Below are 23,486 nucleotides of genomic sequence, written 5' to 3'. Positions count from 1 at the left end.
TTATTCATCTTCTTGTTGCTTTGTAGTTCATGAGTATCGATTCGACGACCTACTTCTCGTTCTGAAAATACTCTTGCCAAATACGAAGTAGTGTACTGATATATACTAACTCTACTACCAGTATGTAGTAAGTACAAATACTCTTCCGTCAACTGGGGTACTAGTATAGAATCAACTATACCTACTTCCTAGTACGGAGGTGTGCACCAAAAGTCTTGCCGCGCTAGTAATATTCAGCATTAAAAAGGTGTTTTAGCGCTTGTATTGCCAAGGTATCAAGTCACTGGTTTACTAGCGAATTACTATGGCAACGGATGACTAGATACATCTGACGTCGCCTTAGAAAACTATACTAAAGTGCCAGAACTAGCGAAAATGAAGCTATTCAGAGGTCTCATTAACCCAACCCTCATCCTCCTGAGGCACTAGAGAGAGGTCTACACGCGTAGAGAGCTGGCCCTTGATACGCTTGCCCTTCTAGCTTCAAGTATCATGATCCTCACGTCCCTCCTCGTATTTGTTGCCTCCTTCGCGTTAAATAACCTCCTGGATATGTCGTACAAGCCTCTCTATCTATCCCTGAATCCTCTCCTGCAGAAGCTCATCCCAAGCTTTCATCCAAGCAGCTTTTGCCAGTCTTCTTATCCCTAGGGGCTCCGCGTGAGGTTGTACGCCTCTTTATCCACATCTAGCAGGGCTTGATAGCGTTGAGGTCAGAAGAGTTGCCAGGCCAGTCAAGAATCCGCTGAACATCATGGATACCATATACACGTTGCTAAGCGTGGTATCTATATGCAGGTACTCCATCCTCCGACATAACTGTATCCGGGCGCTCGATCTGGCGGTCTTTGGCAAAGGGGAGAAGGTACGGAAGGAGGATTTCCTAAGGAGGCAAACCAATTAATAGCTAGAAGGTAAAGCTATTCAGGACCTACCTGCTGATATCTTTACCAGCCAATCCCTCCTTTGCCCTTCCGAACTAATTTGCCGTTCTTCTCATTCCATCTCCATGTAGGAACACGGCCAGGGAGCCCTCCGCGAAGCCTTAGACAATTCATCCTCATCTCCATCTCCCAGTTTTCCTTGCAGATAGGCTCGAGTTCTGCATTTAACACTTCAATCTCCCGATCTACCTGCTTCCGTTGTTGAACATTCTCTGGTTCAAATACATGCAGAGGCCTCTTCTTATCGTAAGAGAAGCAACCCCAGACCATGAAGTCGGAGGCCTTCTTCCAATACCTTCAGATACACGTTGGATCATGAGAATCCTCAGGTGCTCTCCAGACTCGTACGGCACCTCTCCGAGCACCTAGTACAACAGCTGTCTTGCCAGTGAAGATAACAGCTTTCCAGTCCTCCAATATCCAGTATTAATGATCTAGACGGAACCTAAGACAGGCAGCCCTTGCAGCTTCAGTTAGGCCAGGCTTCCAAGAGGGTTTCGCAATAGTAAAGCCATGTTAATGAAGAATTCGCAGAATAAATAAATAAGAAATACCAGCTTTAAAAGCAAGGATCTCAGAAAAACTTTCACGTCCATTACTATCATGCTTAACAGATGCTAAGATAGCCATCTCTTTCTCCTCAGTGATCTTCTTTGGACATCCAGTACGCTTGTCGTCCTCTACAAACTCTAGAGTAACCCTCAAGTTCTGGGCAGGATTATAGCCACGATCTTGTCCTTTCTTGATTACATTCTCCACCGCCCGGAGAGGTAGATCAAATATTCGGGCAATCTCGCGATCTCCAATCCCTAGGGCCCAGCACGAGAGAACTTGAACTCGAAGCTCATTTGGAAAAGGCGCTGGCATCTTCAGGAGGTCTTCAGGCAGGCAGGCAAATATAGCCAAAAAGTGCTTCAAAACACCATAAAAATCAGGTCGATTGATCAAGAAGTAGTGCGAATATCTTCAAACTCGGTGAGGGAGTGGTGCAGCGGTGGTTTGAAGTTGAAATGTTTGCTTACTTGTACTCAATAGGTCGGACCATACAAATTGGCAGTACAAGTGGCATCACTAGCGCGGCAAGACTTTTGCTGCACACCTCCGTACTCTCCGCACCCTTTCCTCACCTCACCGTCTCATTCGCACCACGTATCCCATAACATTACCTAGATGCCTTATTTCCCTCCCCTTCCCATCTCCAGCTTAGCTTAGTTCGTGCACACCCCGATGTGGCATTCGCAACGGCAACGGCAATGGCTTCCACCCAATGGATACTCGGCGGCATCACCAGACGCAAGTTGATAATAACTTGATATACGTAAGTACTTAGTAGTACCTGGTACTTGTGTGATGGCCATCGCATACACCGGACCGATGCAACTAACGCATCAACGCAACCAACCAACCGCAGAGGTCTCTGGCGGCGGATGAAGTATGCATTCCGCTCGGAGATTCGGTCTTATCTGGGTATTCGCGGATTAAGTTCTTCAGACTCAGAGTCCAAGGTCTAGACTATAGAGGTATATCCTATCATATCCAGGGATAAGAGTTGATCGTTCCATGGGGACTTGGGTGAACCCCAGGTGGACATCGGTCTAGATTTCCTAATGCGGACTGGTATGCAAGTAGGCAAAGCTTGATTCTTCTCCGCGACGAGGGGCAAATTACTACATCTAGATACTGTTTGCACAGTTGCCCGACGGTTGTAGATCAGTCTCATGCGGCTGGGGTTGAGGAGACGCGTACGAGACAATCGAGGGGGTTAATGCTCTTCCAGAGCCATTTCAAAGAGCTCAAATGAGGCGGAAGCCAACGCCGTGCAATCGCATTGGCAACTATGAAGAAAATAAGTAGAAGGATAATAAATATAATCTGAAATCCCGAACCCCAAGGGACCAAATAAAGATAAGAAAACCAAGAGATACTGAGGAGTCACAAAAGCTTATAATCATCAAGCATTAGAAAACAGGGGTATCGGTTGTGGGATCGCCGAATAGTAAGTCCTGCTCAGTAGATCGGTCTTCTCTCATCCCACTTATGCGCGGTCTCTTTCGGACTGCTTACCAATGGGATGTCTTGAGCGGGTGATCGGTCCTGTGAACCCGGTAATGGTGAGAAATGCACCTTCTCGCCCTCTCGTGATGCGCCACTCCCCTCGATCTGTCTTCCAACACCGCCGATGCCTCCAACCCACTCCCAGACCCGTGCAACATCGCCCCCACGGCCTTCACGGACCGCAGCCCGGATATTCGCATTGCCCTCGACCACGTTGCGGACGCGTTTCCAAATCTCCTCACGGCGGTTACCTCTTAACTCCGAGCGCAGCACATCGTCTCGGAGTTGCCCAATTGGAATATAGGGTTCATGAGCCTGACCGCGGGCATGCAGCGCGGCCTGCGTTGCTAGCCTATCCAATGTTGTAGCTACCAACTCGGGTACGCGGGCGAGATCAGATCGGCGGGCAAGGACACAAGAGCGTGCGTATGCCACCGCAGCGATGCATGATATTAAAACTGAAAGAGGGAGTCGATACGCGAGGAGAGAGAGCCTGACGTAACGGCGGAGTGCGCAGGAGAGGGGGAGGCGGGCGACGGAGGTGGATGTGAGGGTAAGGACAGACGATGATCTGTAATAGTTTTGTCGATTCTGTCAGTTCCAATTTACACGTCAGAAAATATAGTCAAAGAAATATAATCGAGACGACTCACGGAATGGTTTTAGCCACGACTTCCTCTTTGGCGATAATGTCACCGAGTGCTCCCTTCCACAAGTCATCAAACTCTGAATCGCTCATGCCTTTACGACGCTTCTTTCCAACTTCCTGTTTGAGATCATCTTCGGCGATATCGGGCCTCGCAGCCTCCTTGCTGCTCTCAGTGAGCTGTCCGCATTCCCATTTCGCCCGTCGATCGCGAAGTGCTTCCACGGCCTTGTCTGCGACAGCCTTCACGCGGCGCGCCTTCTCGCTGTCGGGTTCGCAGGTAGGTGCAAAAGGTACCAAGCCTCCAAGCGACAGCGGATGAGGGGTCAGAATAGAATCATGTTCACATCGGGCCTCGAAGTTAGGGTAGCAGAACGCATGAGATGGACAAGGCTCGCATTGCGGTTCGAGGACGTTAGCCCACTCCGGCACCTTCGTTTCAGCCAGCGACCACGTAGGCTTTCCAATACCGCAGAATCCAATCTCAATCTTCTCCTTGCGCCACCAAGCTCCGAAACTTGTAAAAAGTAATAAAATGATAAGCCATGGAAGAGTCCGTCCAACCGGTCCCTGCTTCTGCTGGCGTTTACGAGGTCGTGGAGGATACATCAGATCCGCTTGTGCTCGTTCCAATGCAAGTTGTTCATCAGGTGTAAATTCTTCGCCGGCGTCGCTGTCGAAATCGTTTGCCTCGTAAGCGTCGACGAGTTCGTCAGGTTCATCCACCTCCTCCTCGCTCTTAATATACGTCGGGTTTTCAGATTTGCGAGACGGTGTAGACTTGAATGGGGACTTCCCAGTTGAAGCCCGAGCGCTGGTGGTCCTCTTTTGCTCTGAGCTCAAACCTCCAGATCTTCTCTGATCCCACGGATTTGGAGAGCCACTCTGGAATGGGTTATCATCGGTGAAGATACTTTCGTCCTTGGGCTCAGCCTTGACCGGCGAATGGTGCTGAGGCTCCGGTTCGTACGAAGGCGTCAAGTCCCGTCTCCGAGATCTACCTGCGGTAGACGGGCGGGGCGTAAGAGCACTAGGCGCAACAGGAGTCGCAATATTCTCTTCAATCGGTTCGGCCTCTGGCTTCTGCGACCGTCGCTGAGACCTAGTAGCCGTCCTCCTCGAAGACGGAGTTGCAGTAACGCTAGCATCTTCAGTATCGGCTGTCGAGGCGCGTGTGCTGGCTTTGGATCGACCTCTGCGCCCAGTAGTAGAAACTGACTCCGGCGTTGGTGCGACGCGCTCAAGCTCACGCCCATTATCATAGTCACTCACAACTGACGACTCGCGGCTCGGCATGTTCGTGATACCCTCACTGGTCCGCCTCACCCTCTCGCGCTCCCGGAGAAGTTTCTTCGCCTTAGGCAGAACCTGATCTTGGAGTATAGCGATGAGCTGTGCCTTCTTGGCTGACGCGGGATACATGACATCGTGACTGACGAGGATGGAGCGAAGACGGGGCATGGTAAGAGATGTAAGGTCATAGTCCGGAGACAGGTAATCGTAGTCGTCCGCCATGATGTGGACACCACGACCTCAACGAGAGGTGAGGATACGGAAAACTGCTATCGTTGAATAATCGAATCGGGTACAATAAAGGTGCAAGGAGTAATTTGAAGTGAAAGGTATGCACGATAGCCTTGCAACGAGATTTTTGTCAAACTTGAAGAAAAAGAACCAGTGCAGTAGTGGTTGCCGTATTCGCGGATCATAAACCTGCGCGACCCGTAGCCAGGGCAACAGAGAGGGGTGGAGAGCTTGACGCTAACCCGGCTATGACACTCAGGCCAAGCAGGTGAACGACAGAGTTCGCTCACAAAGTGACTCGAGGAAGCAACTTCCGGTGTCGAGGTCAAATACGAGAGAGACAAGTGTCAGCAGGAGATGATGAAAGAAGAGATGTTGTGATGAAATCAGGCCAAGAACAACAAACTCACTCCCGCATCATGTGACCTGGCAGGTCTGCCACACCAGAACTATGACGTAATTTCAGCACTAGACAATAATGCGAGTGTCACTGTCAGTCATAATTGATATAGAAGTAATACATTCCAGCTGTAGATAACTATATAAATCCAACAATCACAAGTACCAATCATATCCCAAGCCCAAACTCGGCCAAAGCATCACAGGAGGAAAAAGACATAAAATCAAGCGCCCTTTGAATCTCCTCATGCTAACTGACGACCCTCCCAAGACGCCCGCATATAAACGAGCAAGAAAACAGTGATCTGTACAGAAAAGCAAAGAAACGTTTATACCAAGGTCACAAGATCACAGTAAGTACAATCGGATGATTGCGGTATACACAAGACATGATTAGGTCGTAGGTAGAGTAGATGGATAGAAAAGGTAGGGTAGGTGGGTAATAAGGAGGGGATCAAGGGTATCTAGTTGAAGGATGGAGATGATGCACTCGAGTTGGTGAAATCGGGAGTGTAGTGAAGGTCTGTCGCAGTCGAGCTCGGTGACGCGCCAGTGATGCCAGCAGCACTGACGCTGATTTGCTCTTTGATAGCTTTGTATTCTGCAAGCTGGGTTTGCAGTTCTTGCAGAACATCTCCAATGGGTGCGGCGTGGTCATTGAGCTTGTCGCCTGGTTTGAAAGGTCGCATCATGTGTCGCAGGAATAGGGTATTTATCGTAACCTAATAGTAGAAGTTAGTAAGATGTAGTTCAAGTATTTGAAGACAGTTGTTAGTTCGCGAACCTCTATCCGAGTCACTTGCTGCTCAACCAGACTGACGACAGTCGAATCCGCAAGTTCTCCACCGTGCTTCTTAACAACATTGAAAAGAGCCGAGTTCGGTTCCTTGAGCCGTGCATCGCCGGGGTGCTCCAGTGCTCCACATAGTCTCTCGAGGCGAAGTGTAACCTCCCACAATCGCCAGATAAGGTCCGTTTGGATCTGGAGTTGAGAGTGTTGACTGATAGTTGTCGGAGCATTGTCCTCTTCTGACCCCATCTGCTCTAGGCTAGTCAAGCGCCCGGAAAGGGCATGAGGGTAGATCAGGTATAGGGGTTCCGGATTCTCGAGGCCCTTCAGCTTTCGCTCGCCCTGGTCTTTGATCACGAATCCTTGGCTGTTGAGTTGCTGGAGTTCGCGGCGAATATTATCACCCAGGTCCATTGCATAGCTTTCCTCGGAGCCAGTGGAGGCTGCGCGCTCGCTGTCAGCAAAGATCTCGAGGCTGCGCTGCATGTCACTCATGAAATCAGATGAAACGAATATCTGCCCACCATCGGCGACGGCCGAAATTCGTGACGCACGGTTAACCATTGGACCGAAGTAATCCATGCGGTCAGTGACTGGGTCCTTCTCACAGACTGGCTCGCCCCAGTGTACTCCCATTCGCACCGACAGCCCTCGAAAGATGATATTATTTTCCATGTCATATTTGACTCGACATTGGGTTTGTTCGAGGATCTCGGTTGGCCACTCTGCTTCAAGCAGCTGGGTCTGGCAGTTGAAGCACCAAAGCAAAGCTGCCGTAGTTGTCGAAAATGCAACCATGAAAGCGTCACCTTCAGTTTTGACTTCATAACCACCAATTATGCCCAGTTGACGACGCAGGATATCATTGTGGATTTGAATGGCCGAGCGCATTGCGTCGGGGCAAGTCTCCCAAAGGCCAGTAGATTGCTTGATATCCGTAAAAATAATAGCCAGTTCTCCAACTGGCGCAGCAACGAAATCGAAGCGAGCAAGCCTGGAGTCCCCTGGCATATCGCGGGGCTTCTTAGTACGCTTCGGGCTAGGGAGGATCGAATCATCCGCCTGGCTGAAGCTGTTGAGGCTTGGGAACCGCGGCGGGCGCCTATCGCGTTTCCTCACATCGCCAACCCCAAGAATCATCACCATGAGCTTGTTGGTGGCTCCAAAGGACAAAGCGAGGTCCCTGATCTTTTGTGCCGCAACCATCAGATCCCTCCGCTCGGCTCTTGTAACATCAACCACAAGGTCTGGAGTAACATAGTCCCAGAGTTCCTTAGAAGCCAGGATGACCATTTCATCCTGTTCAGTCAGACTGATGTGGATCGTATGCGGTGCTGCAATCACCGCTGGCATAAGGTTGAAGTATCCGAACGAGCGAGACACAGGAAGACAGTCGTTGAGCCTCCCATTACGAGAGACATATCCACCCGCAGCACGAATCCTTGCTCTTTCTCCAGCTTCAGCTGGATCATGGTTCCTGGTCAAATTTCTCATGCTGCCGTCCGACTTGACGAGTATGGCCTGGGCATCGCCAATATTCGCCGCATATAGATCCATGTTGTTCAGGTAGAGAACAGTTGCAACACCACCAGACTGAAGATCTTCCTTGTTAAGTCGAACTCTCTTTTGATCAGATGACGTTGAATCCTCCTGATATTCTCGAACATCTTGGTCGATAGACTTATAGCAAGCAAAAGCCATCTTCCTGTTGAGGGCGAGGAACGTCCGTCTAAAAGCATCCAGCGGTGTCTCTTTCTCGTCGGGCCGTAGGCGCTTGAGCTCAACTGAAAAAGTGTGAAGAAAGTTCTCATGTAGGAACTTAGCCACTCTCGAGCCCCCAGTGGAGCTAGGCTGTCCGTCAAACATTCCAACAACAGTTTCCACATTGTCTGGTCTCCATCGAGGCACGATCATATCAATGATAGAAAGGTGTTCGCTCCTGCCCAGGAAGTCTGCCATACCGTAGGCGAGCGAGCCCGCCAACGAAGCAGACGTCCGGACACGGCGGTCTTCATTCTCCTCCGGGATCGTAGACGTTGTGAGCGTAACATCCATCAACCCAAGGACTCGGAGATGCGTGAGCGAGTTGAAATCAGTCAGATCTGCTCCGTTCGGTGGTTGGGAACCCAGGGAAGAGATATTCGGCTTAATTTCCAGACGCTTGTTACCAGAGAAATTAAGATACTTCAAATTTCGGTTCCAGTTCCAGTTCCAGTCATAGGGCCAGTTGGAAACGTTGTATTTGAGGTAGTTGCTTCCGACGTCAAGAATAGAAAGCTTGCTCACTTTGCACAATTCTGCTGGCAGAACTTGGAATCGGTTTGCATTGATGTTGAGGATCTTCAGACTACTCCCTTCTTCAAGATCGTCGGAGGGAAGCGAGGTCAGTTCGTTACCTGAGAGGTACAGCTCAGTAAGCAGCGGCCATCGCTTCAATAATCCCGGAGGAATCTCGTTGAGGACGTTATACGAGAGGTTCACCACTCGTAGTTCGGGGATAAAAGAGAGTTCCCGGAAGACGTCGTCTTCGAGACGGTTATCAGCCAGGTAAAGATTCCTCAGCGAGCCACCAAAAGTGGTGGCTACATGTTGTGAGAAGTTGGAGTCCTTCCTGGATGAGGGACTCCCCTCCGTGAACTTGGAAGCCGTCGATACCTTCCTACCTCCCTGGCTGAGAGAGGATGCCACGGAAGGTTTGCGATAACCCCCACCGTTGGGTGAGCTGGCACCATTTAGTGCGCTAGCAGAACTTTGGCTAGGACGCCGTGTCTCTGACTCCTCCAAAGGCCCAAGATCATCAGAACTCGGAGTAACTGTGCCACCTGGGGTCGCCGCAGGGGTCGGTGTAGCAGTAGCTTCACCGGGAAGTTGAGGTGCCGGACCACCATGCTTAGGGAAGCTATCAAGCACGTTGGATGAGACATTGAGAGTCTCGAGTCTCAAACAGTACCAAAGCTCCGGGGGTAATATTCGCAGGTTACACTCTCTCAGGTTGAGGTACTTGAGCTCGGTCAAGCATCCAATAGACGGAGGAAGTGAAGAGAGAGGGTTCTTCGCCATGCTGAAATAGTCAAGCCGCCGCAGCTTACCAATATGAGGTGACATAGACACAAAGTGGTTTTTGTCCAATAGGAGTTTTGTCAAGTTAGGCACAGCCTCAAATAATGTGTCGCGGAATTGGACCAGTTTGGCGGAAGCTATATTGAGCGACGTCAGCGTCGGCATAGGCGCGTCAATGTCGAACTGCGTCACAGGGCAATGGTCCATGACCAAACTCTTCAGCCTGGGGAATGATCCCTTGAACTTGGAGACGGCATTGTGGCCAATCAATAGCTGCTCCAGGCGCGGAAGAAGTGACAAGTTGTCGATGTTGGCAATCTCATTAAACCGAGCATCAATCTCCTTCAAGTTTACCAGTTCTTGAATCGATTCGCCGAAGGGCCCCTTGAACCCATTGTTGGTCATCCAGAGTCGCTCCAGGCTGGTCAGGTTGCCAATATTGGGAAGCTCAGTGATACTATTGAAGCTAATATCAATGTCTACCAAGCTCTTCAAGTTGCAGATGAACTGTGGAAACACTTGGAAATTGTTTGAGGAGATGTTCAAGCTCCTCAGAGACTGAAAGTTGCCAAAATAATCCGGTAGCGACGTCAGTCTGTTGTTGGCTAGCTTGATACTGACAAGACCCTGCAATCTGTCAAGGTTCGCGTGCTCAAGCTCCTCCAAGAAGTTGTTTGACACATCCAAATACGTCAAACGACTTGCTAGGCTAAAACTGGGCGGTAACCGTAGAGCCTCGCTCCCTATAAACTTGATCTCCCGGAGGTTGATACATCCCTGAATGAAGTCCTTTGGCACGTCCAGAGCCAAGTTCTTCGAAAGGTTGAGGGATATGATCTCCGGGGCTTTCTTGTAGAGAGCGATTGGGATGGTGACAAGGCTCCGTCCTTGAAGATCCACATGGCTGAATTTCTGGTTTTTGCTGAACCCCGGTTCGCCTTCAAGACTGCTATAGCCGCTGAGTTTTGTGGGCAAAAATGTAAAGCGAAGGATATAGCTATGGTCCTCTCGACCAAGCTCTTCGATCCTGTCTTTTTGAGTGTATCCAATCTGCTCGAGCAATCGTTTTTGCATGAGAATAGGTCTTTCGCTAGGGTCGAGTTGCCGCGAGACATCATTCTTGCGCATGACTATCTCGTAGTTATTCAGATGATCCGTCAAGAAGGACTTTTTGCCAAGGGACAAAAGCACATCGGCAACTGTAGACTGTAATCTGTTCGAGAGCGTCGCGAACGTGCCATCAATGCGGAACACTCGTATGAAGTAAGGGTTGTTGTTGTCGGGCTCAGGCAAGGTATGAAGAGTATCCTGAGACACACTGGGGATTTTGATCACGGGTTCCTCCTTCTGCTTTTTAACATGCCAGCTCTCTGGAGCATCCCAATTGCCGGCACCCAGTTGATCCGCTGTGCCCAATCTCTTCTGGTCAGGACGGATCGGTTCCCCATTGTGTGTTTTATTCCCGCCATTTTGAAGTGGTGTCTGGACAATGCCTTCCATATGTGTAAGATCGGTGTCCAGAGTCCACATTCCCTGTCCCTCTGGGGTGTTCACGTCCTTCCCGGGTGGGCCCTCATTACCGCCACCGCGTCGATTTCGCAGTTTACCACCGCCAATTCCGAGACCTTTACCATCTTTTCGTCGTTCTTGATCGCCAGAATCAGCATACTTGGAAGACCCTGCGCCCTCCAGACTGCCTTGCCGACCCCGTTTTGGAGAGGGATCTCTTCGCGCAATCTTCGATGCGCCTCTGATAGCTTCTGGTCCCTTCGATGCTAAATGGCCCAACTTGGGTCGGCGTAGTTTTCCCAGGAATGATCGCTTAGATGAACCCGGGCCGGGAGAGCCTTGACCTGCCTCCCCAGCATAAACGCTATGGAGACTCGGGGTGGGGCTGGTCGATCGCCCAACAAGATTCGTTGACGAGTTGCCCGCGGTTCGGTGCCCTAAGCTACCCTGCCTAGATGGATGCAGTCCGAGGGAGAAGTCATCTCGGCCTGTTGAAGGACGATCTGCGTATCCAGCGAGGTCGCCGGCAGCATTTGTATTTTCCTCCTTGCTTCGCGAATGTCGATGACCACTGAAATGTCTCTTCGATGTATTAGATCCGCCTTGCGAACCGAAACGGTGGCGATCCGACGTTGTAGGAGTTTCGCGAACAGGAGCTTCCCCAAGCTGTGGGATATCCTAAGACGGGTTAGCTGTGTCACATGCGCGGACGTCCTTTACTTACATTGAACCTTTGGAATTCCCAGGGGGTTATGACACTTGCGGGAGCTGGCGTGTTGGATCGGGCACGTTGTGGCTCATCTTGCGAGCCATCAGATATATGCCTCGAGCCCTCTGAGTCAGCTCTTTGACGAGCCTTAAAGTGGTCGAGCGACGACGGTTTCGCTCCCGAGCTCTGGTAAGCATCGTAATCATGTCTTGTATCACCAGCATGCGGATCGTCACCGAAGAAACCCTGCAATTTCTTCCGGAAAAGTCCGTTGGCGCTAGATTTAGATCCCTGACTGCTGGTGGTCGTAGCACTTGCAACAGACGGTCGCCGGTGGTCACCATTATATCCGTATTCTGTTGGCTCGCTGGCAAATGTGCGCCCAGTGCCCGGGCGAAAAGTAGCTATCGCTGGCGATGCTTCGTGTTCGGAATGGTCGTGGAAAAACGTACCGTGGGCGTCAGTTGTACTTAGTCTGGGAGAGGATCCAAGGGTTGCCTGAGTATCGTGTTGGAAGTAATCGCCATAGTTGTTGTTGTTGTTCATGTACGGACTAGGATTGTTGGACGACGGCGGAGGCCCTGGATCGTCGTTCCCCAAAACAGCCAGAACCTTCCTGTGACTACCAAAGCCTGGGAATTTGCGCGAGTCTGTTGGGGAAACGTCCGGCGATCCCCATGAGAACATGGATGTATACAAGTCGTTCGGGCCTGATAACGAGGGGGGTCTAAGTGATCGTGATTGCGGTTCCAGTCTGATATTGTCAGTCACGGGACACTGGTTGCTCACCGATATTTGCGGTGTCGACGCAAGAGGGAATCAACCCGACATATCGCTGATATTAGAAGCAAGCAGGGCGAATCAGATCTTACCTATCACTCTCGTCGTCCTTTGAATGCGGAGAGATGCTCCGGCCAGTATTCACAATGCGGCCGTATCGGCGACCATCTCTGATGGTCTCTTGCGATAGCTCACTGTTCTTCCCAGAGCTTTCAGAGCTATGCCGTTCATCCGGCTGATCGCCACCTGGAAGCGCCATTGTGCGATAGATTTCGGGCGTCTCGGGGCTCGAACCTGGTGGTTGGGCGGACATTTAGAGCGAAGGCCAGAACTGCCACGGAAACCATTAACAACTCCCTCCTAATTATAATACTCGGGCAATGTGATGGTCGATATTTATTATAAGCTTAGAATGACGAGAGCGTATGGTCTCCGGCGAACGGCGTGAATATGGGGTACGTCAGAGTGAGACAGCGGAGACGCGGAAAATGGACCGTGAGAGGAGACTGCGAATGCGAGCGGAAGAGCGGCAAGGACAGATGTCATACAAGTCGTTGAGAGGATAAGTTCGAGAAGTAGTCGTTATGTTAATGCTTCGAATGGAATCGGATTTATCGTCGGGCGCGGAGTGCTTCAAGTCCTGGAGGAAGAGCGGGAGCGATCAAGAAACGCCATCGCACGATTCGGGGCGAGACCCCATGAGCGCATGACATAGGACGGAAGGAGGCGAGTTGAAGCAGGCAGGAGGCCTTGGGCAATGCGAGTGGTAGAAAGGAGAGCAGGATGGACGGGAAGAGGGGAGCTGCAGAGACAATCGGATAGTGAGCACTGGCTCTGAGCACTGAGCACTGAGCAGCAGCAGTCACTGAGTTGGTCGTTGCGGCTCTGGGCTCGGCCACGCTATTCCCAATCTAGATGCCCCGTGCTCCGCCTCACATGTTCCATCCCAAGCATTTGAATTCCTTAGCTGTCTGACATGTGATATGCGACAGTTATAGTTTGGTCTAAATACGGTGAGACACCAGCACCCTCTGTCTCTGAATATCAACCGCTGTGGTGCAGAAGGATGCACGCTGTCTTCGGTCCCTCTGTAGGCAGATGACATAATGCATGGGGGGTGCGGATGGCCCGTGCGCTTTCCTGTCTGTGCATAAAGAAGCATCATACATCATTCCCCATCCACCTACTTTATCTCTACTCTTGGAGATGGTGGTTGACTGGATGAGAACCTTCTTGTCCCGCAACTGGATTGAAATACTACTACAACGTACTCGTGACCTGAGAGAAGTAATCCGCCAAAAGATCGCAACATTGAAACTGACGATGCAAAATAAGTGTCGCTATATATATAATTGAGTTGAAGGCTGCATTAAACGTCTTGCACTGATCCCAGTTGTGTAACTAAGAAGGCGAATGTGCTCTTTAGGACCCAAAAATGTCCATCGAGCCATAGCGATGCTATATATCGTGTCAAATAAAGACGACTTTTGGTTATTGAGCGTCTTCAACGCTGTCCCTAAATCGGCATTCGACAAGTCAACGTCCATAGCCGGGCCCCAGGGGCGTCTTGTCCTGTCCTTGAAAAGAGACCGTAATTCTCCGAAGGTGCGATCATCATCTTAGCCTCCAGAGGTGATAGAGTCATGAAGAAGGAACGACGAAGCTTAGGGACCTCAGCAGCAAAATCTGAATCTCCCATGAGAGCCCTATAGGAAAGGCGTTGCCGCACAAGAGTTAAGAGCCCTTGAAGAAGGAATGACCAGGGGCCCGAGGCTGGAACTGGCCCTAGATGGGGCAGGAACGCCTCGCGCATGGGGAAGGAGCAAGCCCCAGTTCCGATAGGGAAGGAATAACTCCTAATGGAGCCCGAGACATGAAGGGAAGGAGCCTCAGCTGGAGATAGGGGAATACCCACCCCCAAAAACGCAAATAGTGGTGCGCCTATCGCCAGTTGGAATATGGTCAGACTTCAACCGCCCCATCAGACTTCAGCCCATGCCCCCTCGCAATCACCAGCCCAATTTCTTGCGCAAGATGTGCCCGTTCAAGAATCTCTTTGTGTTGCACAGTGCCTTGAGTGTGCCACATCGCCTGAACCGGAGTTCCTGGACATATCAGGGCAAATGCATTACAGCACTGTGTCTCCACAGGCTCTAGAATCTTTCGCTGATCCAGGGCTTGTGGATGGTTACTAGGTTGAGCAAGTCCTGGAGTAAGTCAGGAGTCGGGATTAAGGTGTGTGAATCAAAAGCTGACATCAAGTGCATCGCCGGACTCACATAGATCAGGATCGCAAGGCAAGCTCTTCTCCGTCTACTCCAGTATCAAAACCCCTAGAGACATCGACGTGTCAAAGCTTTTCCGGATCATCGAGCAAATTGAGCAAATCCTCCAACAGGTTTCACATCTGCCTTCAATCAACCCTCACCACCAATTTCGCAAGCAGCACTCTCTCCCACTATATACAATCCACCTTCTTCGCGTCACTATTGTCAGTGCTAGCCTGGTATGCTGCTTAAAAGACTCATGCTAACTTTGTCCGACGATACCGAGACGACGCTCATGCAGCGCTAGATACCCTACGAATCGGTGAGGCGGAACCAGGCCTTTCCCGTCATGTGCCTAGCCGGCAGGATCCGGAGGCATCGATGAGCCCGAATTGCGGTGAAAGCACTCGATATTCTGCTGAAATTTACCATGAGTGGCCCCTTCATGTGCGATTCGACGGCTCAGATTACTCTGTACGGCTGGATTCCTTCGACCATGGTATGGTAGACAATCATTTTCTCAGAGCAAGTTTTCTTTTAGTCGGACTCGCATAAGAAATGACGTTGAGTGTTAACTTGTTCATTACGACCGATGCTGGAGCTTCGAGATTCTCAGCGAAGGAATAGAAGTATAGGAGCGTATCTGGCCTCAGAAACCAAGACATCAGACGATCGCAAATGTTGTACATGCTGTTAATGGATTATTCCGACTGTCAGCCCTGACTGGCAGGCATATATCATCGTACTTCGTCCAAGACGCTCGGAATGTGGAGGAACGTAGTATCGGTGATTGAAGGTCCATCAGTCCTAGGTCGGGGAAACCCCATATATAGCCATCCATTGGCCCTTGCACGATCCGAGCCTGCTCGCCGATATTAATGCGTGAACATGGGGTAGTTTATTGGTGGACGGATTTTGGCCGAGTGGTGGAAACGATTTCCCCGGCGGGGGGATCGGCGAGTGGAAGCTTGGGGTAGAGCCCACAGACATTTGCCGGCTTGGTATATAGCTTACATTCCTACCAGCTAGGTACTGTTATTTTGTTGCCCAGTGGTATCTGTGGAGAGTAAGTCACCATGTCTCTCTTCAAGAACTCCCGTGTATACATCCTCACGGCCGTGGCCTATATGGGCTCCTTTCTCTTCGGTAAGCCCTAACAACTCCGTCTGGTTCGGCAATGCTAATTTCGCCAGGTTATGATACCGGAGTTATGGGCAGCGTCCTGGCCCTAGACAGCTTCAAAGAGGACTTCAACTTGCCCACAGGCAGCACTGGTTTCGCGAGCAGCAGAGAAGCCGAAATCTCATCCAACGTCGTTGCCCTCCTAACAGCCGGTTGCTTCTTCGGCGCCATTGCAGCCTCCTTTGCCAATGACCGCTACGGGCGAAAGTACTCCCTCCTCGTGCTGTCTGTCATTTTCATGGTCGGCGCCGCCGTGCAAACGGGCGGCAAGGGTAAGATTGCTTACATGTACGGCGGGCGCGTCATCGCCGGCTTCGGAATCGGAGGAATGTCTGCCATTACGCCCGTCTACGTCGCTGAGAACTGTCCGCCCAATGTACGCGGGCGTATTGCGGGTATGTTCCAGGAGTTCTTGGTCATTGGTGTGACAGTTTCGTACTGGCTTTGCTACGGTGTTGAGAAGAATATTGCACCGTCAACAAAACAATGGCGGGTCCCTATTGCCTTTCAGCTTGTCCCCAGTGGGCTCATGTTCATCGGCCTGTGGTTCCTAAAGGAGTCGCCTCGGTGGTTGATGAAGCAAGGCCGACACGCTGAGGCAGCTGCCTCGCTCGCATATACTCGACGTGCCGACCCAGAGAGCGAGGAAGTCCAGCTCGAACTATCCGACATCCGCGCCTCCATTGACGAAGAACTCGCCTCAACGGAGGGTGTCACCTGGCGCGAGGTTTTACTCAAAGAAAACAGGCTACGTTTCCTCAATGCCTTCATCACCATGTTTTGGCAGCAGTTCTCTGGCACAAATAGCATTGGCTACTACGCGCCGCAGCTGTTCCAGACCATCGGCGTAGCATCGACTGATACGAGTCTCTTCACGACGGGTATCTACGGGATCGTCAAGGTCGTTGCGACGGGTATATTCCTGATGATTGGTATTGATAAAATTGGCCGCAAATGGTCACTTGTGTTTGGTGGGCTCTGGATGGCCGCTATGATGTTTATTCTTGGTGCAGTGCTGGTTTCATTCCCGCCTGTTGACACGTCTTCCATTTCTTCGGCTTCTATTGCGATGATCGTTATGGTTTATCTATATGTTATTGGGTACGCATCTCCCCGCCTCTCTTTCCGCAAGAATGAGGAATACTAACAAGGCCTGTACAGATACTCCGTGTCCTGGGGCCCCGTCCCTTGGGTATACATCTCCGAGATCTTCCCCACGCGGCTGCGCGCGTACGGTGTCGGCACCGGCTCAGCAACACAATGGCTGTTCAATTTCGTCGTCACAAAGTTCACGCCGTCGGCGATCAGCAATATCGGCTGGCGCACGTTCATTATGTTCGGTGTCTTTTGCACGGCGATGGGCATTTGGGCGTTGATTTGTGTTAAGGAGACGAAGGGGAGGTCGTTGGAGGATATGGATGTCCTGTTTAAGGGACAAAGCGCGGTGACTGGGGGAAAGGATGTTGAGACTGGGGCAGAACAGGAACAGGAGGGAGATAAGGATAATGATGCAAGGGCGAGGCATGAAGAGCAGGTTGTTCGTTGAGCTGAGGATGGCAGGATGGAATACGACGCGGTGATACATTTTAGACGTGGATTAATAAACGAGCGATTAGATCGATATACTGCTTTGACATGCTCTTAGAAGAAAATATTTAGGAATCAATCAGGTGAAATGTCGTGCTTGTGCTAGTTACTACTACCTTACCAATATAATGCCTCCAGCCCTAAGTAGGCAGATACGTACTGTACCTAGGTACTGCTAGTATTAGTTGTCAGCAAGCCCGCCACCCTCACTGGGAACTGCCTTATTCCTTCCGTTTATATCAGAGAACCTGGGATTGGGGGTCGTTCTTTCCCTACATGTCTTGGCCGGGGCAGGGACGTTCCTTCTCTATCGGGGTTGGTTACGATCGCACCTTCCCTCATAATATCTCATTGCATAGAGAGATTCAATTTGCCCGTGATCATCTACAGACCGCCCACAGTTAGTCTGCCTATTTATGCCCTGATTGTTGCGCCACCAACTCCATCAGCCGATTTGCGATATCAACTGCAAAGCCACCTTCATTAATGGCCCTCTCATCTTCCACAACTCTCACTTGCCCTCCATTTCCTGCCAGTCCCGATTGCAAGGTCTCAAACAAAGCTGAATCAGCCTCTGCGTCCGCAAACACGGATCCCTTCGTAGATATACCACTGACCCCGCCTGCAGGAATCCACACCTCCACCTTCGCCGGGTCCTGCGTAAACCGATTGACCTTATCAACGATGAACTTCCCCACCTGCTCACACTCGTCCTTCGATGTCCGCATCAGCGTCACGCTCGGATTATGAGGCACTAGATTTCTCCCCCCTTCGCGGTACCGCGGTGGAACTGAGTCCATGGGCCCGAAATTAACCATATCCGTCGCGCCGACAGAGATGATGTTTGGTATACCACGTTTCAAGGTCGTTTCGAGCCGCGATTCATCGCATGCCATATTGCCGCCGGCGATCAGGTCGCAGATCTCGGTTGTTGTTATGTCCAGCACCGCGTCGAGATGGCCCTCGCTTACATACCGCTCCATGGCTTTCCCGCCGTGGCCTGTCGCGTGGAAGACGTAGACTTCAACTGGGTAGTTGCTTTCAAGATGCTGACGCACGCGATCGACGCAGGGCGTTGTTACGCCGAACATGGTTATGCCGACGCGGGTTTTCTTCTCATTTGGGTTATCGTCATTGCTCCGCTCGAGTAGACGCTGTTGATAGGCCGTTGCCATCCCGAATATCGCACCGGCCGCGTTCCTCAATACGTCTTTGAGCAACCGATTTGACCCCGCAATATCAACGACGCTATACATGAGCGTGATATCACACTCGCCCACGACTGGGCCAGTATTTCCCGACGCGACTGTACTGACGATTAACTTGGGTAAGCCTATCGGTGCGGCAGTTCTCATGGCCGCAGATATCAGGCTCGTCCCGCCGCTTCCGCCCGTGCCAACTATGCCGTGGACTTCCTCTGAATGGAGGAGCGAGTCGATGCAGCGGCTTGCGCAGCCCGTCAGCAACTCGATCGCCTGGCCGCGGGGTAACTCCCATGCTGTGCTCGGTGTGTCCCAGGGGTCAGATAGGGTATATTCTGAGATCAGCTGGTGGGAGGAAATTGTGATGGCATCGTGGTCGGTCTCGCGGCAGCCGACGTCGACCAGGGTGATCTTGAGTGGTGTTGAGAAGCGGGCGGCTGTTTGTTGAAGTTGGGTATAAAGGTAGATGGTTTCAGCACACTTTGTGTCGAGGGTTCCGAGAAGGAGGATGTGTGTCATTTTGGGCAGCAAAGCACAAAATTTGAGAATGAAGCTGAAGTTGTCATCCTTGATGGTTCGTCGAGGTGTGGTGTTGTTGTTTGGAATGCGGGGTGCTGCACGATGATTTCATACTTCGCATCCGAACCGACTCTCCGATTTTGTTCCCCCTGATGTTCTCATTCCTCATCACTAGACACTCACACAACTCAATTGATCCAAGATCAATAGGCGTTTAATATTCTTGGCATTACTCCAATTTTCTTAAATCCTTTCAACCCTTACTCACCATGGCACCCCCAACGTCCCGCACCGAAATCCTCTCTGCTCTCCGCGCCCAAATCAAAGCCGGGAAGCCCATCGTCGGCGCCGGAGCCGGTACTCCCTCTTCTCTGCCCTCCTTCTATAACATTACTAAACTACAAGGGCCCAGGAATCGGCCTCTCCGCCAAATCCGCCGAAGCCGGCGGCGCGGACCTGATAATCATCTACAACAGCGGCCGCTTCCGCATGGGTGGGCACGGGTCGCTCGCCGGCCTAATGCCCTACTCAAACGCCAACTCCGTCGTCGTCGAAATGGCCTCTGAAGTGCTCCCCGTCGTGAAATCCACACCCGTAATCGCTGGCGTGTGCGGAACAGACCCGCTACGCGATATGCCTCGGTTCCTAACGCAACTGAAAGACCTCGGCTTCGCGGGCGTGCAGAATTTCCCGACAGTCGGCCTCATCGATGGCACGTTCCGCGCGAACTTAGAGGAGACGGGGATGGGGTACGGCAAGGAAGTCGAGATGGTGAGGCTCGCGAGTGAGATGGGGCACCTGACGACGCCGTACGTGTTTAATGTTTCCGAGGCGGAGGATATGGCGCGTGCGGGGGCGGATGTTCTCGTTGCGCATATGGGCCTTACGACGTCTGGTACTATTGGTGCGAAGACAGGGAAAGATCTTGAGAGTTGTGTTGAGGAGATTAAGAAGATACGCGATGCGGCGGTAAAGATTAAGCCAGATGTGGTTTTGTTGTGTCATGGGGGGCCGATTGCCATGCCGGATGATGCGAGGTTTGTGCTTGAGCAAGTGGAGGGGTTACATGGGGTTTTTGGGGCCAGTTCGATGGAGAGATTGCCTGTTGAGGTTGCGATTAAGGATACTACGGCTGAGTTTAAGAGGATTGGGTTGAGGGGTTGAGGTAGCGTCTGTCTGTGCAGCAGCAGCTGGGGAGCCTTTGCTCTCGGTCAGGCGAACTGCAGCAAAGGCACTTGGGAGACATCCAGACCAAGAGCCCAAGCTTCTTGAATCCTTAGCTAGGGTGTAGGTCCCAGCAATCAGTATATAGCAATTGAAAAAGAGGTGGTTGGGCAGGATCTCATACGTACAGTGCATCACCCCTGTCATACAACATCTGCCTGAAATATGCATCCTTGCACCACATGGCAGCACACGCGGGATGAGGAATGGAATGCGGATGAAACAACCACGTCAGTTACTGAAGCTGTAGATCTCGGCGGATCCTCGGCGGGGCTCGGCAGCCAGTGAGGCGGAGAGCTCTGGCCAATAAGGGACTGTTATCTCTCTCACCAGCCACCTACCCGTCACTTTTGAGGAGCAGCCCAAGAGCAGCCCGATCGGGCAAAGTCAACACAGCTCAGATCCAAGAGTCAACACTCGGTGGCTGGACGAATTGCTCCCCTCCTTGCAGGCCATCCTAATGTTCTGGACTTGTCATCAGCCGCTTCAAATCCCTGGTCGCTTTAAATAGTATGCCGCGGACTTTCTCGCCCGAAATCATGACCGCTCATTCGAAACTGCCTGTGCCTTCAACTGCGGTTGTGCCTTCCTCAACTGCCCGGACGCCGACGCTGCTGCATCCACGCTGACTCCATTATCAACCTCCAATCGCCCCAGGAAAACAGACCTCGACAAGCCTTTTATCCTCGTGTTCTCTTCAACGCCTCAGCTTTCGCCTCTTATTCTTGACCGGCAATCTGTACATACTCTGCTGCTGACCGACTCTTGTGTTTCTATCTAAGCCCTCCTCACCATGAGATTCCGGCTCAATGGCGCGGCCATTGGTCTTCTGTCATGTTTGACATTAACAGCCGCTCAAACATACACGGACTGCAATCCCCAGGAACAATGTACGCTGCTCACTTCCTATACCGGTGAACAACACTGATTAATATCATAAAGCATGTCCAGCGGATCCGGCCCTGGGAGGGTCAGCCAACTACGACTTCACGCAAGGCGCCTCTGACGATTTTACCGAAGTCATGTCACCATCATACGGCAGCGACGGAGCCGTTTTCACAGTGTCCAAGCAAGGCGATGCTCCGTTAATACAGTCGAAATGGTACATCATGTTCGGGCACGTTGAGTTTGTGATTAAGGCCGCACCAGGAGTCGGAATCGTCAGCAGTGCGGTCTTGCAGTCGGATAACCTGGATGAAATTGACTGGGAGTGGCTCGGGGGCAATAACGACTACGTGCAGACGAATTACTTTGGGAAAGGCAACACTGGCACCTACAACCGCGCGGCTACCCATGACAACGCAGGAAACCACGACGACTTTCACACCTATACCATTGACTGGACGAACTCTCATGTTGTCTGGCAGATTGATGGCAAGACTGTCCGCGTATTGACGCCCGACTCTGCGGAGAGCGACCAATACCCTCAAACTCCGATGATGGTCAAGGTTGGAGCCTGGGCTGGTGGTGATCCCAATAATAATGAGGGTACAATTGGTAATATTCTCTTCCTTGGCCCTACCTCTGGTTTTGGCGGATGGTCTCATGCTGATATACATAGCTTGGGCGGGCGGCGAGACCGATTATACTGCTGGCCCCTTCACGATGTACCTAAAGTCCCTCAAGGTGACCGACTACTCGACCGGCAACTCTTATTCGTACGGTGACAAAAGCGGGTCATGGGAGTCCATTGTCTCGGACGGTGGCTCTGTCAATGGTAACAGTGCTGCTGAGTCAATGACGGATGTTGGGTCGGTGCCTTCCATCACCGCAACAGCTGACAGCGGCCCTATCCCGTTTGAGGGAACGCACCGCGAGACCACAAGTTTCACCACACCCAGTATCTACCCCTGGATCCCAAGGCCAAGCAGCGGCGGCGACAACACGGACGACTCCCCGTCTACCGCTTTGCCAGGCGATTGGCATTTTGCTGGCACCAGAAAAATCCAGCCACCCAGCCGGTCCTCTTTCAGTGAGCATTGCCCACACTCCCGTTTCATCCCCTCGTCGAATTTCATGCTAAAGCGATGCCTTTTTACCACCCAGTATACGCACCAGTCTACGTCTGCCTCGCATCGCTCCTGGTCGGGTTTATACTCCCTCTCCGACCTTGAAACCAAGCCGGAGGACCCTCAATCAAAGTTACTCGAAACGGAACCAGCCGACCAATTCCGCGCAACATCCGGAAAATCTGAAAGCACCGATCCAGAACAGGACCGAATGCGTGCCTTACATCTCGCACCGACCAGTAATGCTGCGAGTCGCGTGTTCGACGTTCCGTTGGTTTTCGGCGCTTCGTGTGTGCTCCTCGGTAGCCTTTTAGCCTCCGTCTGAGCATGACCACTCCGCCAAGGGCTGACCTTGAGTCCAAAGCATGCACCCATACCTTCACCTTCGATGACCCTATGAGATATGCCACAAAATCACGAAAGCATGACCTTTTTCCTTTCTTACGGCGTTGGCTTGTCATATAGATCGACTTTCCAATTCTTCTCGTTTCCTGACCTGGTCTCGGTGTCTTGTTAACCATCGATATGCTACTTCATTGATGGAACGCGAACAACCCTGATCACTGAGCGGGCACCTACTTCTCCCTGTACCTATACCCACATTCCTCTTGAGACTATCTATAGAACCTTACTTAATCAGTCGTGTACCATGGAGTTGTGTGATGTCGAACACATGGACCTTGATGGCTTTTGTCTCGTGGACCTGGTTTACCTCCGGCGAGAATCCTACCAAATCCTTTTCTCTGTATACTAGGGCTATTGAGAGAATCCATCATCCTTACGTCGCAGTATGTTCTCGCCTTGAGTACTACATGATCGTGAATTCTGATTTCACTGTCAACAATGACGCTTCAGCTTTTCTGGACAAAGGGCCCAAAACCAAGGACAAAAGATGCATGCATCCCCTTTCCACAATCGCGTCATCCATGCCACCATCTGGTCTGTCCTCACCTCATCTTTCCCATTGGCCCTGAACAGCGCCGGTCATGTCGACTTATGAGGTTTTGAGCATCGTCACCGCGGAGGGCCGGCATTGTTTCCACTGCCCACTGGGGATGAAGAAAGATGGAGATGATATGA

At 51.5% G+C, this 23,486-nt stretch overlaps 8 protein-coding genes across 8 annotated transcripts; 5 read left to right on the top strand and 3 right to left on the bottom strand.

Annotated features, from left to right (window-relative positions):
• Positions 1–2,657: 2,657 nt before the first annotated feature.
• On the bottom strand, positions 2,658–5,514 carry BDV17DRAFT_260215 (putative sister chromatid separation protein (Src1)). The gene is made up of 2 exons (XM_073757529.1): positions 3,653–5,514; positions 2,658–3,570 (listed from the first exon to the last, which is right to left on the bottom strand). Exons 1-2 carry the CDS (start codon positions 5,158–5,160, stop codon positions 2,952–2,954), a joined length of 2,127 nt encoding a protein of 708 aa, XP_073616677.1. The 5' UTR covers positions 5,161–5,514; the 3' UTR covers positions 2,658–2,951.
• A 141-nt stretch (positions 5,515–5,655) lies between these two features.
• acyA (adenylate cyclase acyA) lies at positions 5,656–13,243 on the bottom strand. The gene is made up of 4 exons (XM_073757528.1): positions 12,509–13,243; positions 11,652–12,390; positions 6,353–11,605; positions 5,656–6,290 (listed from the first exon to the last, which is right to left on the bottom strand). The coding sequence occupies exons 1-4, from the start codon at positions 12,727–12,729 to the stop codon at positions 6,033–6,035; spliced, it is 6,471 nt and encodes a 2,156-aa protein (XP_073616676.1). The 5' UTR covers positions 12,730–13,243; the 3' UTR covers positions 5,656–6,032.
• Positions 13,244–14,074: 831 nt separating this feature from the next.
• On the top strand, positions 14,075–15,332 carry BDV17DRAFT_260210 (uncharacterized protein). Its single transcript, XM_073757527.1, has 3 exons — positions 14,075–14,651; positions 14,705–14,907; positions 14,962–15,332. Exons 1-3 carry the CDS (start codon positions 14,601–14,603, stop codon positions 15,236–15,238), a joined length of 531 nt encoding a protein of 176 aa, XP_073616675.1. The 5' UTR covers positions 14,075–14,600; the 3' UTR covers positions 15,239–15,332.
• Positions 15,333–15,749: 417 nt separating this feature from the next.
• BDV17DRAFT_50795 (sugar porter family MFS transporter) lies at positions 15,750–17,426 on the top strand. Its single transcript, XM_073764663.1, has 3 exons — positions 15,750–15,829; positions 15,877–16,966; positions 17,027–17,426. Exons 1-3 carry the CDS (start codon positions 15,760–15,762, stop codon positions 17,409–17,411), a joined length of 1,545 nt encoding a protein of 514 aa, XP_073616674.1. The 5' UTR covers positions 15,750–15,759; the 3' UTR covers positions 17,412–17,426.
• Positions 17,427–17,700: 274 nt separating this feature from the next.
• On the bottom strand, positions 17,701–19,281 carry BDV17DRAFT_260207 (Tm-1-like ATP-binding domain-containing protein). The gene has a single exon (XM_073757526.1). It carries the CDS (start codon positions 19,171–19,173, stop codon positions 17,863–17,865), a length of 1,311 nt encoding a protein of 436 aa, XP_073616673.1. The 5' UTR covers positions 19,174–19,281; the 3' UTR covers positions 17,701–17,862.
• Position 19,282: 1 nt separating this feature from the next.
• Positions 19,283–20,697, top strand: BDV17DRAFT_260205 (TIM-barrel enzyme family protein). Its single transcript, XM_073757525.1, has 2 exons — positions 19,283–19,530; positions 19,586–20,697. The coding sequence occupies exons 1-2, from the start codon at positions 19,443–19,445 to the stop codon at positions 20,335–20,337; spliced, it is 840 nt and encodes a 279-aa protein (XP_073616672.1). The 5' UTR covers positions 19,283–19,442; the 3' UTR covers positions 20,338–20,697.
• A 493-nt stretch (positions 20,698–21,190) lies between these two features.
• On the top strand, positions 21,191–22,731 carry BDV17DRAFT_290194 (glycoside hydrolase family 16 protein; the record flags this gene model as incomplete). The annotated part of the gene is made up of 3 exons (XM_073761838.1): positions 21,191–21,287; positions 21,349–21,894; positions 21,959–22,731. 3 exons carry the CDS (start codon positions 21,191–21,193, stop codon positions 22,729–22,731), a joined length of 1,416 nt encoding a protein of 471 aa, XP_073616671.1.
• A 194-nt stretch (positions 22,732–22,925) lies between these two features.
• Positions 22,926–23,437, top strand: BDV17DRAFT_50756 (uncharacterized protein). The gene has a single exon (XM_073764662.1). It carries the CDS (start codon positions 23,069–23,071, stop codon positions 23,378–23,380), a length of 312 nt encoding a protein of 103 aa, XP_073616670.1. The 5' UTR covers positions 22,926–23,068; the 3' UTR covers positions 23,381–23,437.
• The last annotated feature ends 49 nt before the right edge of the window (positions 23,438–23,486 follow it).

Source organism: Aspergillus undulatus (assembly GCF_047715775.1).
Source record: "Aspergillus undulatus strain CBS 261.88 unplaced genomic scaffold BDV17scaffold_17, whole genome shotgun sequence".
In the NCBI taxonomy this organism is placed as follows: Eukaryota; Fungi; Ascomycota; class Eurotiomycetes; order Eurotiales; family Aspergillaceae; genus Aspergillus; species Aspergillus undulatus.
Note: the sequence above shows the minus strand (reverse complement) of the source record. Positions and strands in the feature narration are given on the sequence as shown.